At 41.3% G+C, this 17754-nt stretch overlaps 2 protein-coding genes across 4 annotated transcripts; both read right to left on the bottom strand.

Moving 5' to 3' along the window:
• Positions 1-1217: 1217 nt before the first annotated feature.
• Positions 1218-4466, bottom strand: hbae4 (hemoglobin alpha embryonic-4). Its single transcript, XM_019863554.1, has 3 exons — positions 4095-4466; positions 2235-2439; positions 1218-1446 (listed from the first exon to the last, which is right to left on the bottom strand). The coding sequence occupies exons 1-3, from the start codon at positions 4184-4186 to the stop codon at positions 1318-1320; spliced, it is 426 nt and encodes a 141-aa protein (XP_019719113.1). The 5' UTR covers positions 4187-4466; the 3' UTR covers positions 1218-1317.
• A 2751-nt stretch (positions 4467-7217) lies between these two features.
• rhbdf1b (rhomboid 5 homolog 1b (Drosophila)) lies at positions 7218-17420 on the bottom strand. 3 transcript variants are annotated; one of them, XM_019863600.1, is made up of 15 exons: positions 16648-17420; positions 14866-15094; positions 13671-13877; positions 13240-13362; positions 13012-13154; positions 12617-12862; positions 11952-12063; positions 11770-11844; positions 10991-11152; positions 10804-10904; positions 10627-10690; positions 10015-10109; positions 9408-9483; positions 8178-8278; positions 7218-7497 (listed from the first exon to the last, which is right to left on the bottom strand). In XM_019863600.1, exons 1-15 carry the CDS (start codon positions 16686-16688, stop codon positions 7248-7250), a joined length of 2025 nt encoding a protein of 674 aa, XP_019719159.1. In that variant the 5' UTR covers positions 16689-17420; the 3' UTR covers positions 7218-7247. The 3 variants fall into 3 exon arrangements, with proteins under 3 accessions (XP_019719159.1, XP_019719160.1, XP_019719161.1); XM_019863601.1 differs by lacking the exon at positions 16648-17420 and having other exon boundaries at positions 7219-7497; positions 13671-13761; positions 13830-13877; positions 14866-14989; XM_019863602.1 differs by lacking the exon at positions 16648-17420 and having other exon boundaries at positions 7220-7497; positions 13671-13761; positions 14866-14989.
• Positions 17421-17754: the final 334 nt, after the last annotated feature.

Below are 17754 nucleotides of genomic sequence, written 5' to 3'. Positions count from 1 at the left end.
CACAAAATGTCTTCAGGAGTTGCAAAAGATCACTGGATGAGATGTTTACGCTTCATTTCATCCGCTGTGTCGCTGGCAACCGGCCTGAAACCTCCCGTCACCATTTTGGGAATTTATTTTTGATTTTTTTTCAATATGCTGTACAATTGTGTTCGTCCACTGATGATGCAACGTTAATGATTAAATAAAACCTGCCATTTGGGGAGTCTCCTGAAAAGTGATTGTTTTGAAGGTATGATACACTATATGTATTATAAATGGATATAAAATTAATTCAATGGATTTTTTTTGGTATTATTCAATGCAAAACAATGCGTTTATCTCCCTTTGCTCATGTTGTGAACTGACTTCAAGTAACTAATAATTTACAACTGGAGAAAAAAAAAGCCCCTTTCCTGCGCATGATTTTGAGATAAGATGAAGAATTATTTTCCGCGCCGGAAGCTAGTGATATTTATTTTTTCGACTGGCACAAGACAACGGATTCACGAGCAACATCAAGGCAAGGCGTGTTTATTCGTAGAGCACCATTGGTGGGCAAGGCAATTCAAAGTACAGCGGCTGGAATTATAGGGGGAGTCAAATAATTTCATAAAACAAGAGAATCCTTCGTTATACTCATTGAAAGCGAGGCGTGCTGATAATGTCTTCAATTTTCATGTACTGTACATCGCTAAACGTTAGACTGTTTTCAGCCTGCATTTGAACATTGTCATTTTTTTTTCAGCAGCATAAAACTGAAACACAGTATATATGTGTTTTGACAAAGTCAAGAGAAGAAAGTACAGATATGTTTTTGAACGGGAGCAAAAGACAGAAAATACCTAGATACAAAAAAAAAAAAAAACAACTAGCATGCCATTTATTTCATTGGCTTTTGGGGCACCTATGATTGTGCTCCACAAAATATGCCAGGCAAAGGTATCGGATATATGACACAATCAAGGAAGCCCAATGTGCATTTCTATATCGCCCATTTGAACAAATAAGTGCCTCCTGCCTTTCGCCCCCAGGAAAAAAAAAACCCAATCAGCAGCACGTAAACAGTCTTTCAAAATAATTTGACGCGTGCGACGTTTGAAGGCGTGTTGCACCCTGCACCGTAATAAACGCTGGCTCCGTGCTCACTCTGCGATATGGATATGATAACATAATTTAAATGTGTACCCGCTCATCTCATCCTGTTTCGAGAGATACAGTGCCCCGACTACAGAGTGTCAAGTACATCACGTCATGTGATTTCCACGTTTTATTACAACGAATACATCCATAAATACTGTACATGAAATGGTTTGCATACTGTACGTCGTTGGAGTCTCATCGGTATTTCTCAGCGAGCACCGCTGCAAAAGCTGACAGGAATTTGTCCATTGCGGCGTGCAAGACCTCCGTAAAGTCTTCGCCCATGTGAACAGCCAACGCCACAAGCATACACTGGGAGAAATGCTGTAGGAGAAGGGGAAAACACCGCGTAGAGCATGAATAAAAACTCACCGACTCATTCCAAACTGGTCTGGTTAACTTTTTGTTTTACGATGATGTTAATTATTATTTTCAGGCTTTCCATGCTTACTATTTTTTTTAAATGCCTGAAATTAAAGGAAGACTAATCATCAATACTATCTCAAGGATTTAAGATTTTAAAACGAAAGTTTTTATTTTTATTTTTTTAACAAAACTGACACTTTGAGGTTAACTACCCAATACACAACAATTAAACATTGTTAAATTATGAATGAGGTCTTGTCAAGGTTTTTTTTTTTCTCATGTTCAAGGTAATTGTGGTCATTGTTTGAAATAAAAAAATCTGAACAGAATTCTCTTCGAAACATTCATCCATCCATCCATCCATTACCCAAACTGCTTATCCTCACAAGCGGCACGGGTGTTTTCGGGCAGTAGGCGGGGGACACCCTGAACCGGTTGCCAATCACAGGGCACACATCGACAAATAACCATTCGCGCTCACAATCACACCTTAGGACAATTTAGAGGGTTCCATGAACCCGCCATGCATGTTTTTGGAATGTGGGAAGAAACCGGAGTACCCGCAGAAAACCCACGCAGGCCCGGGGATAACATGTAAACTCCACAGAGGAGCTGGAATCGAACTCTGCACTGTGAGGCCCACGCGCAACCCAGTCGACCACCGGGCTGCCCCTCTTAGACGCTTTGACTGAAACAGCGGCCATCTTTATGACATAACGCATACGCATTCAAATTGGTGCAGATACCTTGAAGTTTGACGGGTCTATCCGCAGCAGGTAGGCGTGTAACGTCTGCAGCGACGCCAGAGTTTCCGTCAGCCTGCTGATGTTTTGGGCTCCCTCGGCTATGGCTTGAACGATCTTTTTCCCGTGGGTGAAGAGGTGATCGGAGCCCGGACTGATGTCGAGGTGGGAAAAGTACGTCTTGCTGCCGGGAAAGGCCGTAAACATTCTGCGAATCACATGAGACACACAAATCAATGGCAAATGTTCAAAGGTGCAGTGTAAATCTGTGCTGGGGTGGGTTAGACTAAGTTTTGGTATTTTTTGCACAGCCATAAAATAGGCGCGGCACATTTTTAAAAAAGGCCATCTTTATTGACCGTCAACTAAAGCAACTCATCCTTGACATGGCAGGAGAATAAATGAAATAAATTGCGTGTCCTGCGGCAGGTCGAGGTAAGCAAAATATGTTAAGGAACTACAAGCAGACCTCCATGGATGGATGACATAAATTTCGCTCGAATAGTCAGATATGCAAGGCGATCGCCCCCACCCACATCGTACGTGTCTGTGTGGCTGAATTGATTTCTGCAGTGATTCAGACGTTTCAATGCACGCTATTTTCATACTTATGAATAGAATACGATGACATCCACTGCACATCAATGCGGAGTGCAGTCTGCCGGAACTTTGATTAAATTCAAGAAAATTGACTTACACTTCCCGCATCGATAGACGTTGGTTCCAGCAGTCATAAAGTTTACTCCACCTTAGTCAAATCGAATTGTCAGCTGTGCTGGGTGAATGTCAAATGATACACCCTCAGTACGCCGGTGCGCCTATCGTGGCGCAGATAGCTTCATCAAATTCCCAAAACGAGCCCGTTGAGGTTTGCTGTGGCACCGAAATCAGATTACGCTAGTGTTTGCGCCGTCTAAAAATATTTATTTGATCAAATCAATAACACTGCATATTTCAAGACTTTAAAGAAAGAGGACTAGAATGCGATCCGAGGACAAGAGATGGCTCCAAAAAAGGACCGGGTACGAGATAATTGCAGTGTTAGCATTGATGCTAGTGGTAGTACAGCACGAGTTATCCCGGCTAGTCCACCACAATTTTTTCATCCCATGAAGTGCTTTGAAAGCATTTTTTCAATATACTTGATATCCGTCTTTAGGTGCAGATAGGACACTCTTTTGTGCGTACAAACACAATTCTGTGCACTTGTTGTGTAAAACAACAAGGGCATAATAGCGTAACTGAATTAGTTGCTAGCAAGTCGCAGGGCACACAGAGACGAACAATCATTCACACTCACACCTCGGGACAATTTAGAGTGTTCCATTAAACTGCCATACATGTTTTGGGAATGTGGGAGGAAACCTGAGTACCCCGAGAAAACCCATGCAGGCCACTGGGCCACCCTCTACCTTCTCAAGGATTTCAAAATAAGACTTTCCATCAAGCGATTTCGTAATTATTCAAAGTACTTAAAATTAAGGTTGAGGATGCCGACACTCTTTGTCCTCGCTAATCAGACAACTTCGGCATACTAGTGGACAACTACATGCTATAGTGAGGGAAAACTGTTCCCTAGTTCAAAACCCCGTGTTACTAGTAGCCTACGATGAATGAGATTCTAAAATTCTTGGAGCTAACATTCGGTGCTTCACTAGCATCTAAATGCCGACTTTTCAAGGTCCGTTGAGAATGGCTTTCGTTTTTTAAAGTCAGTCTAGAAGAGAGTTTGAGCGTCAAAACACACCAAAACCATGATGTCATATCGCTGTCACACAATGTCAACATCATCACTATTCTACTTACAATATTGTACGACACAAATTTTGTTGCTCTCGGATTTTGGATAAGGTTTGAACCTACCGAAGAAGCGCATCCGCTCCAATGTATTCAGCCGCAGGAGTCAGTTGCCCCCATACACTTTCAAGCAGCTCTTTCTCCTTCTTAGACAGCATTGTGAGCTACTGCACATGAGGGGGGGTAAAAAGTGGTCCACAATAGAGATGCAAAAATAAAAAATAAAAAAAACAATCAAACAAACAAAAAAGGTAATAAACCGTTTTATCACAACACAAAGTAAAATATAAAGAGAATTATTTCCTTCTTTCCGAAGTAAACTAGGAGTAGTGGTAAAGAGTACGCGGTAGTGGGGGTGTTTTCCTGAGGCTGTTATCAGAGAACAGCATTTGGGTGTGGGCTGCAAGCCTCCTCGCTATCTTCTGCCTGATGCGCATCATTTGCATGCGTCTTCCATACAGTGATTATAACAAAACAAAAAAAAAAAAAAATGGCACCTGGAGTGGAGTTTTCATAATAGTTTGGCATCTCTACTCTCCACAAGGTTCATGTCCAGTTCATGGGTCACTTTGGCAGGGCCTCTGCTTTCAGGAGAATTAACTAGTTGGAGGAAGTTAGAAGCAAAACAAACAAAACAATCTAAATAGGACTCACTGTTAGTACAAACTTTTAAGCAATTGCTAGAACATGGAGGAAAAAAATAGAAACTGTCAGAAAAAAGCCTACCAGAACATCTAAAATTGATTTGGCATTCAAAAACAGGCAAGCATGTGCGAACTCCTGTTTAACATCAATTCAATTCAGCTTGCTTAATTCTGAACACAGTCATATCCCAGATGCCAGCATGCGCACTCAACACTTCAGTTTTTTTGAAAAGATTGACCCCCCCCCCCCCCAAAAAAAAGTCTTGAGTTGTAATGGTTAACAGGTCATATGAATGGTGTAAAATATTCAAAAATTATATTTTTCTTGGTCTCGTTTCATTCCATCAAAAAAAATAAAATCCTGGCATTTGATCAGGGGTGTGTAGACTTTTTAGATACTGTGGACTGTATAGACAGGGAGCCATTCACACACCAATTTCCCTGAACTAAGCAAAATGTTAATGGATCAAAACATCAGCTTCAAGTTGATATTTGCGCTTAACAGTGGAAAAAAAAAAGTGCATTTATTAGGAAGTAGTTCGAAGTCGCGCTTCCGTCTTACTTTCTCACAGCAGTCAAATAAGACACACAGAATGCCGGAATAGTGCTGAGTAACTTTTTTTTTTTTTGCAGAGCAGGTTTTTGAAGATAACATTTTTTGGAGTTGCTATCTGCAGAAGCTGCACGGTGGGGGGTCAACCGATGGGTGTGAGACGCACAGCCGGCCTCTGATACTGCTCCAGGCTCTCATGACCTGACGTTAATGAGCGCACATTCGCATGCCAATGACTTTATCAAATTTTCACACGGCGTTTATGCGGTGAGTCAGGGCTTTCTGGTGCCAATATTTGCTGAGCTGTGCTCATTGAGCCTTTGACCTTCATATTTGACCTTTAATGTTCAAGTGAATAGATTGTTACCATACTTTCATATACTTCACCTCAAGGCTCCTTTGAGGTTGCATGAAAGATGGGAAATTGTCGTGAGAATGTCGTGTCAGCTCAAGCTATTGGGAAGAGTGTCAATAAAATGCACGCACGCCCTGTACTCTCCATTTTTGATAGAATTAAAAACACGTGCCGTTTCAATTTCGCACATTTATTTTTTGTGTGACAAAAACGCTTCCGCTTAAGCCAACCTGCGGAAGAGTTTTTTTTTTTCGTTTTTGGAATTGGCTTTACGTCCTCTTGGTGGGGGGAGAAAAAAAAACCTTCAGATCAGGGGGTAGGTTGTAATACTAAATTTCGCCACTAAGGGATGCTGTTGAATCACTTTCGCATTAGAGAGGTGATGTTATGTTTGTTTTACTACTTTTGCGGAAGAATATTTTACATGGTTTTGTATACTGAAATATACTTTTTTTAATTGAAAAATCTGTGCAAAAAGTCATCATTTACAATGTTCATATATGTCTTCTTCAATACTTGTGCAATTGCGTGCTTTTTTGGATCATCATGATTCAAACTGCGCATTACAAGCACTGAGTACAACTAAAAAAAAACATTTGAGTCATCGGTCAAAACAGTTACGTTAATTATATCATAATAACAAAGTGCTTCAAAGCCTTTGGGTTGAATTTAGTTTTTTTCATGTGAGACAGGGTGGCAGCACCTTGCAAAAATGTCTCGCAAAAATTTTTGTGTGTGTGGTGTTCAAATCTTACTATCATGTGGTCGTGTTTGTCGCTAATGCTGTGGATTTATCCGAAAATGAGATGGATTCTTATATTGCGAAAGTGGGGTTACATATTGGGAAATCATCATGTGCGCCATATCTGCACCTATGAAGAAACAATTTTACTGTATTGTCACTGTATAAGGGATTAATTGGTAGTCATTTAAAAACACAACGGAATTTAACAAATGTGGGTTCAAATCTGCAACATCAAAGACAAAATGCGATGTTAGTGAATAAATATGATTCCTGTGCCCCACAATCAGATAAAATCTGAAATACTGAAGTAATTTGAATCCTAGCTGAGAAAACATTAACAGGCAACCAGAGCCAAAGTCCCAATAATGCAGTGTTTGGGACAGGATATCTTTCTAGCATGTATCAATCAAGCTCACTACGCCCCCACAAATGTTGTTTAATTTATTCAATTTTATTTTGTCAGGTGGCTAACACAGAATAAAATAATCTGCATCCAGATACATTTTTAAGTGGATGTGTAGTCTACTTTTTGGTGTACTAGAAAGCACATTTACGGTATTTAAGTTAAATACAACTGAACTTTACTGAATTTTTTTAAATTGTTGAAATAAGATGTTAGGTACAGAGTTACAAGTCCCATTCTAATGTTTGACATTATTTTGTATTTTAAATGTTGCACATTTTAGTCAGCACGGTGGTCGACTAGTTTGCACGTCCACCTCACAGTGCTTAGGTGCATGATTCGATTCCGGCGCCGGCCTCCCTGCGCCCGCGTGGGTTTTCTCCGGGTATTCCTGTTTCCTCCCAAATTCCAAAAACATGCCTGGCAGGTTAATGGAACACTTTAAATTGTCCCTAGGTGTGACTGCGAGCCCGAATGTTTGTTTGTCAACGTGTCCCCTGCGATTGGCTGGCAACCGGTTCAGGGTGTCCCTTGCCTACTGCCCAATGACAGCTTGTATACATCACTAATGCTGATTGTACCACATTTTGGGGTTCGATCACATATGTTCTGTACCTCTGCTCTGTAAGGCAGAAAAATAGCCGACGCCAGGTTGCCCGTGATGCCACTAAGCATGTAGATGATGGAGATCCGCAGCCAGCCAGCTAGCTTTTCCAGATCTCGAAGAACTGTCATTTGGAACAACGCTGACACCAGGCAGTGAAGAATCCTACAGACAAATGGCAAAAACGATTCAGAAATAGCGGCGTTGAAGTTAGGATATTTAGTTATAACTAAAATGTGATGCAAACTAATAAGCTAAAATGGCTGCCAAAAATAACACAAAAATAGGAGAACATACAGTAATTGTGCGGTATTAGTTCAAGCAGGCTGTTTTGTCTATTGTTCTGACTTAGATGAAGATTAGAAGACATTTTATGACCAATTTATGCAGTAATCCAGATAACGCCAAAGAGTTCACATACATTTTCTGGCAACCGTATCTGCAATTGAAGCACACTTTTCAGAATGCTGAGTAAAGGGCATTCAAAGTCAGAACTGTGGCAAACATATGCGAGTCACTCGTGGCAACCCCCGACTGGGTCCCTGGTTGCTCCTTTTTAGAAAATGTTTTCAATTATCAATATTTTTTAACTGTAGCGATCCCAATTCTTAGCAGCTTGAACGCATCAATATTAGTAACGCAAATCAATAGAAGTAGATGCTTCCCAATGTTCTGGGTCAAATCCTCATCCCAGCATTAATTAACCCAGCAGAGTGCTCTATGAGGGGCTGTCAGGGAAAACAACTCAGGATCAGCTCCCGCAGATACTACCGAAATGGTCTCTCACACACACTATTTGAAAGAGTGAGGCTTGTGATGATGAACTAATAGAGAGGTAAGGTCACCCAGCGTGAAGGAAGAGGGACAGCCACAGTCGGGAAAACTGGTCTGGGACCTCAGGGTTGAGGAAAGGCAGGAGGCCACACACGCCATCCATGCACGCCACCTAGTGGAGAAAGAGTGACTGACATGCAATAGCCACGTCATACTATAGTGTACATACTGTATATGGAAAGCCGTATAAGCTTAAGGTCCATTTACGATGACACAATTCAGCAAACATCTTCCTAGTAACGTATTTCTTGACACTACTATCTTCTACTCGTAGAATGCAGTTGTAAACGAATGCACTAGTAACATGCAATCGTCCAACTACGTTGTGTGCCATTGACTAAAAATGTGTCCAATTAGTGATGACCAAGAGGGTGCTCGTCACATGAAACCTAAGATTGAAATCGAGGATATCCAATAAAGGCTCAAATGGCTTTCTAAAATATGCCTAATCTCTGAGATATGGGTTTAAAAAAACAAACACTGACACCCAGTGGTCATTTTTTTATGAACATTATCGCGGTTAATGGGGACCGAGACCCCCGCGAAAGAGGAAAATCCGCGAAGTAGTTACCCTCCCCCCCATACAGGTATATGTACATGTGTATGAGTACTGTATATATAATATTTATAAGGACAAATTTAATGGTATACAGTACATGCATGTAGAAGTAAATGTTTACTGTAATTGACATTACCTAATGCTATATACATGTATAAGATGTATAAGTTAGGTTAGTGTATAAATAACAAAATACAGTAAACAAACATGAAATATACATGCAGTACTGTGTATGTTGCTCTATGTGACTCGCTGTTTTGCTGACTTTCGCTGCCTCTTGCGGCATTTTTGCCATTTAATTTTTTAAAATTTTTTTTAAATTTTTTATTTTTTTATGAATACTTTTGAAAAATCCGCAATGCACTGAAACCGCGATGCGTGAACCGCAAAGTGGCGAAGGATCACTGTATTACCAAAACCCATCTGTTGTAAAACTGGATGTCTTAATAAAAATAAATATATAATAAATAAAATAATCAATTAAAACTGTCTGATCTGGTGTTGCGATGGAAACAAAGGTGACACAACTCTACTACTGTAGGAAGCCAGCGCAAGCATGCAAAGCGTAATTTTAGGTTCAAATGAAATTAACTAAACGTTGCCGCTTTGAGACGCAATTTGAAGAAACATTTCGGCTGCCGGCAGAAATCTTAATACTAGTGTGTGCATGCGTGTCGTCTACCTGTGAACAGAGAGTGGCTTCTTCATGGAAGTAGCCGTGCATGAAGTCACAGTACTCTCTGGAAGTGATTTCACATCTACAAAACATAATACAGCACATATTAAAGAGTATGTAAATAGTAGTGATTTTGTCAGGATATTATTTAATTTAGAATATTGATGTTGTATACAGTACAAAAATAACACAAGAAGTGTAAATGCAAGTCTCCAAAAATAAATATTTCTCAAGATGTAAATATATCCATCCATCCTGCCATCCGACATCACTAACCCTCACTAGGGTCACAATCGTGCTGGAGCCTGGCCCAGCTGACTTTGCGCGGTCACTAGCCAACCACAGGGCATGAAATGTAAATACTGTGTATATTTTTTAAATGTACAAAGGACTAACATATTTACTACAGCTGCACCTTATGCTTTTCACATTGATAGCGAGCCACGCATGGCATGCTGTCCAAATGACCTCATGAAGTCGGAATGATTTTTTACAACAGCACATAAGATGACAAACAAAACAAAAATAATGCAGACATTTTTTTCCCCTATATACAGATTAAAAGTCTTTGTCCAAGCTGGAATTGTAAAGTTCGGTGACATTGGATCCTTACCGTCCTTTGGTTCCGATGCAGCAGGGCCGGCCTGTGATGGCACAATCAATGTGGGGAAGATTGGTGTGGTTCACAAAACTGTACCGCGTGCAAATCTGCAGGTCACACACAAAAGTAGATTTCAATTATAATTGTAGTAAAGGAACGTGGGCTACTTCGAGTGGTATGCAAAATAAAATACACACTGTTCGGTTGCGTTTAACATCATCAGGATAATACATTTGCATTTCATCTTTCAGAGCTGTTGGTCTTTAAACTTCTATTTTGGTAAAATGTGTATGTCATCCGAGTGTGTAAATTATTCTTATTGATCTTGTATTCAAGTGCAGTGTTAATGTTAAAAAAACTGGATAATGTTACAGTGGCTTGCAATAGTATTCGATTTGAAGGAATAAATGCTCTGTCACATTTTTGATGAACACTTGGGGTGGTCGTAATATTTTTATTTGGCGTTAAAAAAAAAAAAAAATCAAAAATGACTGTACTGTCTGGATTTGTGAATGTCACTTATTAAAAATGTTGGCAGTTGAACAGGAGACAATGGAATGGTTTTTTTTCTTTTTTTTGGTAAATGATTCTGCATATTCATTTTTTTTAACATGTTCTACTCACCGGCCACTTGGTGATGTCTTCAGGCCACTCGTGAGGCGAAACAGAGGCAGGCTCCTGACAAATTCTACAAATTACCCAGGTGGGGGTGGGGGGGTGGGAGTGAAACATTTCTGCGACTTGTTCCCAGGCTAAAACATGACGCGGTATCGAATTACATACACACCAATTTGATTTTACCTGGGATCCTGATGGCAAACAGCACCATATTGACGTAATTTACCATTCAAAGAAGGAGCGCTGGAGTGCTGAGGCCACTTGACCCACAATGCCAAGGTGGTCTAGAAGCGAAGAAACAATATAAAGTAGCAGTCAATACAAGTAAATATATGAACAAACTTTTTCAGTCAGATATTTCGAAACTGACCGAGCATTCCTCTTGCAAAGTCTGCAAACATCCCGAGCGATCGTTCCTCACGCAGCAGCCCGACTCTCTCTCTTTGTCCCTCTTCTCCTGCACTAGTTTGTGAATCTCTCGATCTTGACGCATGCAAGGGGAAAATTTGGCTCCCAGATGGATCAGCGTCTCCTTGCAAGGGGAAAAAAAAAAAAAAATCAATTTAACCAATTGAATGATCTGCCTGCTGTTGTAAATTGTACACTTCTTTTTTAAGTAATATTCATCATAATCCTTTGTTCTTTGTTGCTGCTCCATAATTTCTGAGATCCAAAAAAATGATTTTCATATTCATGACTATGCGTCATTAAAAAAAATAAAATGTCTATGCAAATACATATAAAGGAATCAGCAAACCACGGCTGCTACGATTACTTTCTACTACCACTCCTACTTTTTTTTTTTTTTTTTTGACAGCACTCGGTTAGCCATTTCACAGAACTTGAGTTGGTTTTAACCAAGCTACGGTTTTGCGTCTGTCTTTCAACATTCAACCTTACCATTACCATACCATTAAAAAAAACAAAAAAAACCCCAAACATTTAAATTGGTAATATCCTACTTTTTTTTTTTTTTTTTTGACAGCACTCGGTTAGCTATTTCACAGAACTTGAGTTGGTTTTAACCAAGCTATGGTTTTGCGTCTGTCTTTCAACATTCAACCTTCCGGCTTTTACTGAACCATTAAAAAAAAAAAAGAAAAAAAAACTTTAAATTGGTAATAATTTGAAAATATTGCAAGTACTCACTGAGCTTGGACCAATCCAGAAATTTTGTTGTTGCACAAATTTCACATTTTCGTACACACCTTTGTTCCTTAACACCTAAAAAAATAAAAATAAAAAAAAAAGTGTGTTTTGAAAAAGTGGCATTTCTTCTTCTATCCTCAATGAAATACTGGGGACAATGAACGCACCAACGCGTTACTTACAGAATCCACAGTTTCATGTTGGGAGAAGCCCACAGGAGCGATGCCGTGGATGCTGACAGCCAAGATGGTGACGAGTAGATGGACGAATGTGATCCAGTAGCTGAAGAAAGGCCTGGTGATGACATCAGCAGGAGAAGATCAGCCAAACACACCAATGGTGGGAGGTAAAGTACAAATACTAGTAGGTAAAGAGATTTTCCTGTTTTCTGACAACTTTTTACTTTTACGACCTACATTTTAAAACATGTGTAACTTAACCTCTTGTCAAAATGGCTGACTCTGACAATGACGTGAACCTGACGTTTTTGATTGTGAAATTGCCTAGCTGAGGATGAGGACTGATCAATTTTTTTTTTTTAAATCACGTGAGTACATAAATAATACTTGAATAAAGTACAACCGCACTCAGTTTTACTCCCGCTGCCTTTTTAAAAACATACGCTAGCGCGCACGCTACAATATTTTTTAAGCTAGCTTTTAACATACCTGCGTCCAGCCATGCGGCGCGTCTTGTGTATGAGCTCAACACAGAAACATCACCCGTAACTGACACTACGCCTTTTAATACGGTGCGCCGTATGGTTGTGAAAATACGGTAAATACTTCTACTTCAAATACACACTTTGAGTACTGCCGTAAGCCTCCAGAAAACAAAAATTTCCTACCTGTGATCGTCCATGTCTTCGATCTGTCTCTTGACAAAGCTGTCGATGCGCTTTCGGTACGTTCGGTTGGTGAGACGGCCGACCATGCCGAGCCCGTAAGGCCTCTTCTTCTCTCGGGTGAACAGCTTCTTGACGGGCAACGCGATCCTTTGCCCACGCTGCCGACTCACCATCTCTTGATTTATGCGCGTCTTGGGTTGGACGAGTGATCCGTCTTTTGCTTTGCGCCATCCTCGCTCTAATGGCCTGGAAATAAGAGTGGCATCCATTCATCGACATCCTATTTTCTGTATTTCTTATTCCACGCAGAGTTCCCAGCTGACATTGTAACCATAAACTCTCATTTATCATTTCACTTTGCCCTAAATCTAAAATACAATTTACAATAAACTCACAGCATCAGGTGACTCCTCTCCAGTTCGTTCCTATCCAGCGCACTTCCGGTGAGCTCGCCCTCATCCGGTTGACGGTGCGCGGCCTCCGATGCCGTCTCAAAAACTTCATCCGCATAGCTGGAGAGCTCATCCGGTAGACCCTCCTAAAGCACACAACACAAGTCTCACTTTCCGACAGTTTTCCTAATGAGGACGCATTTTTTTGTATGTGGGTGGGACACTGCTCACCCCAGTGAAGAAAGACGTGTCCAGATAATCGGGGAAGTCCAGCGTGTCATCTTCAAAGAAACTGGAGGGCAGGAAACTCCGCTTGCGGTACCGTCCTGCGCCGCTTTCACCTAATGCACGGCCCTGTATGCACAGATAATATTTTGTTAAATGTCTGTGCACACGTTTGAGTCTGTGCTTGTGTTGAGATGATGGAAAAAAAGCTTTTTATTTTTTTTAAAAAACAAGTTATCCTTGAAAACAAAAATGCTAGTTTATAAAATGCAGTGTATTCGGACAGAGTATCTCTTGATTTGTTAAATGTCTGTGCACACGTTTGAGTCTGTGCCTATGTTTTTTTTTTTAAATAAGTTATCCTTGAAAACAAAAACGCTAGTTTATAAAATGCAGTGTGTTCGGACAGAGTATCTGAAGTGTGTTTTGCAAGTCACCTTCATCAACGCCGAGGCAGCTTTGAGGCTCATGACGGCAACTGACTCCCGTTTGCGTCGCCGTGGCAACATGCTGAGGGCCGAGCGGGAGCTGGAAAAGGAGCATAGCGAAGCCGTGCAGGCGTTGGTGTGAGCCGGCGGCGCGCCGAAGCCATCTACCTCTTCCACCGTACGGAAGGCGCGACCACGAGCCAGGGGGTCCACAATCTGCGCGCACGCAAGACGGATTTACTTCGATATCGCAAGTCAACACTCAGGTAAGGTTCTATTGATTTCAATGTTACTATGTGATCAACTATTGTTCCATAATGTTGGCACGGCCACTGAAAAGGCCTCTTTTCAGCTTCCTTTTAGTTTTTGGAACCACGAGAAGCGCGAGATCCGTCGACCTCAGAGAGCGAGGTGGGGGAGTATGGCATCAGCAAATCGGTACTGAGGTGCCAAGACAATTACAAGCAAACATAAGAACTTTAAAATGAATACGAAAAGGTACACATGGAGCCGGTCATGAAGAACAATGTCACAAAAATGCAGATATAATGCAATGTAACAGGTCATTTTTTTGTACAGCCTGTGAATATTGTGCGCTATAAGTGCTACTTCACCATTTTTATTCCAGTGTCTTTTTTTTTTTTTTTAGATTACTACTACAATATTGATGCCAGTTTCACTAGCCTATGGCTATTTCGCAAGACATGTTAGCATTAAAGCAGTGAACATTTCTAACCCAGAGTTAAGTGCTTTTGTGAAATTCTCTGTGTCGGATTCAGTTTTACTGTTAAACTAAGTGGCTATAAAGTATTTGAAGCAAAACCTTGGCTTTGTTTTGACATTTCAAATAGACATAGTCATAATAATTCTTCTCATGACTCACTTTCTAAAGACCCGTGGTCAGAAAAAAAAAAAAAAACCTCACTTGTAAGTCAATTTATTTTTCGCAACCCAAAGCAAAACATGGACTGAGCTATGCCTCGCAACTAAAAACCCGTAAGTTTACGCATTCGTAAAACTCGGTGCTTTTCTGTGTTTTTAGATAATTATGACATGACGGAAATGGCAGATTTCAAAAAAAGCAGTTGAAATAACGCAACTAAGGGGATGGCTGTTGTGCTTCCTACTCGTGTGCCTTCAACACCCATCAACTGAAGCAGTAATAAAAAAAAATAAAAAAAAAAAGGCTCGGACCGTGGCCTACCCTCTGCATGCCATAGTGATGGTGACTAGGGTGGTGGGGCGTGAGATAAAGGGGTGGAGGGGTCTCAGTGCTGGCCAGGGAGAGGTTGTCTTGGCTGGTCAGCTCCATGCCCCTCATCACCTGAGCCTTTAGCCCCCCGTAGAGATGACTGCAATGCTGCACGCTCTTCCTCCTCCATCGCTGGCTGCTCTCGCCGTCTTTGCTCACACCAAACCAGTCTGCCGTACCTCTGGAAAAAAGGAGACGTCAGTTCAAAGAAACTTGATTTCCACCGAGGGCGTAGGGGGCACTGATACACATGGTGAAAGAAGGAAGCTTCTGTCATCTTTTGCACTGGAGTTTTTGTACACAAAGAGATGGAGCCTCTGGAGTGCCTGCCCACCTAACCAGCCAATGGTTGCTTCGTGCATGACGAGCAGTGCTGGATTGATTTTGGGAGAATGTACAGTTTAGCGTGAGCTAACAGCATTAGCATCAGATAACTTGTCCATGTCAGCTTTTCATGACAATTGACACCGACAGAAATCTTGCTTCCGTTTTTGTACGATCGATTACAGCCAGACTTAGTGAAGCGATTTTAATCACGAAAAAAAAAAAAAAGATTGCAATATACTGTATCCCTCTGTGTATCTCTTAACTGTGAGGCCATGGCGGTGAAATGTTTAGAGAGAAGTACACTCAGTCATAAACATGCAGCCATGAAGGATGCCAGATGGAGGAGCCTTTTCAAATCAAAGCGCGGCGCTTGTTATTCTGACAAAGCTTATCCACACCGTAATTCCCCGAAAATCCAGAATACCATCATGCGCCGTATTAATTCCAAAAACCAAAACGCATCTCCTTTGTGAATGAATGGCGGTTTTAGAATGGATTAAATTTGCTTGTGGGTGTTCAGATGAGCAGGTATGCACACAAGCATCAACAAGTACACGTTACATTCACTCGCAAGTTATCCAAAATGGACGACGCACGTTTTCATGTCCTCTGGCTGGGGCTGGCACCAGCGACAGAACAAGAATGTACGCACACACACACGCGCAAAGGGCAGTTTAAAATATAAGGACATCCGATGACTCAGTCTTAAAACTATTGGTGTTCACTTTCATTTGATTGCTGAACGTTGCTGTGGGGAGCCACAAGCATGACATGGCATGGTGAAACATGCCAAACTCTGAAGAGTGAAATGTATGACTCAAATATAGAGAAAGAATAATAATTAAAAAAAAAAAACAAATACAGAACAGTGGCCCGAAAGGTTCAACAGGGCTCTGCACACAGAACAAATGCACAGGTAAGCGGGTACAAAGACTTTCGATTTTGCATATCCAAAGTAGTTAGCCACTATTCTTTAAAAACAAAACAAAAACTGAACTTATAACTTTCTAGTCACGCAGTTAGCTTACATTCTGTGCAAATGTTGTAGCTTATACAAGCAGACATATGAGCAAAAACTCCAGTAATATTAACACGAGGCTTCATTATTTTCTAAAAAAAGTGCATTCATAATTTGCAAATTTAGAGCACAAAATACACTGAAGTGATATAATTTGTTTTAAATACTGTGTTGAAATATCTTTAAAAATATGGATTGAAAGAAGGGTAACATGTTCTGAGCCGAGTCTCTCCCGGCTCATTTTGGCCGAAAGGAAAACATCACCCACGATTGGTCACCAATCACGGCTCATGTTGGAGACCGACAACCATTCACACTCACATTTACGTCGTCACTTTTTTGGAAACCGAGCCCCATTGCCGTCAAATGACTTCCCAAAAGTGACTCACCTGTTGACAGAGCCCCAATAAGGGTCCTGACTACGGCTCATACCTGAGCGGGGCAGTGAATATGGAGCTATGTCACCTCCATTACCAACATGGCTAACACACTGCCCGAAAAGCGACTTCAAGCCAGATCCAATGAATCCAAACTGATCTATTCCACAGGGGGGGATTTCCTGATATCCGGATCAGCGCTACCTTCCTTCCAGGGGTGGCGGGGTGATAATCACCACATGTCCAGACTCTGTTCGACATCCACGGTCATCCTCATTCAAAAGTTTGACCAAAAAAAAAAAGTTGGCCTCAACAATGAGTCCCAGATGTCAAGCAGCTGGACGCACTCTTTCGGTCCACAATGATCCTAAATGCTCTGACCCTTGTGTCAGCAGCGCGCGACCACGGAGCTTTCTCTCTCAATGTGCGAGAAAGAGTGTGTCAAAGTGTCAGCGGCTGGCACGGCTCCAACTCTTCACCCAAAAAGGATCAAACTTCCTGGGAAAACAAGACCGGCGTGTCTGTTCCTTGTCAAAGTCAATGGGCCTTCACTCTTTGGCGCCTCCACTTGTGAATGAGGTCTCAGTGTCTTATAGCGTGTGTGTGTGTGTGTGTGTGTGTGAGAGAGTGTGAGAACATGAGTTTTGATGCTAACATACCAGAACACGGCAAGATTAAAAGGAGAGAGAGAGAGACAGAGAGAAAGAGCGAAAGAGAGAGCGGAATGACACACACTTGCAGGGAGGAGAAAAGGAGGAGGGTGGGGACCGTGTCTTGCCTGGACATGACACACACAAGCACACACTCGGGCATGCACTCATATGCACAATCACAAACACATCCGCAACATAAACAATTTGCAAGAGACTTTTTCAGATTTATTAAAAAAATAAAAAATTAAAAAAATAAATCTCGATTTTCTACAAATCCGCTTTTAACTCAAAAAAATTTTTGTCCTGAAAATACTAGCTTAGCGGCGAGCACATCATCCTCACAGTTCAGAGTTGGAATGCAGCTTCCGGCCTTCTTTCGTTGCCCTTCCTTACGCAACACAAAACAGTGGCTGGGGAAACGGCCCACATGATCTAGTAATTGTATGAAGGCAACGAATCCGGTCAC

This window comes from Hippocampus comes, unplaced genomic scaffold (genome assembly GCF_001891065.2).
Source record: "Hippocampus comes isolate QL1 unplaced genomic scaffold, H_comes_QL1_v1.1 scaffold91, whole genome shotgun sequence".
NCBI lineage: Eukaryota > Metazoa > Chordata > Actinopteri > Syngnathiformes > Syngnathidae > Hippocampus > Hippocampus comes.
The sequence above is the reverse complement of the archived record's forward strand: the minus strand, read 5'-3'. Positions and strand labels throughout refer to the sequence as shown.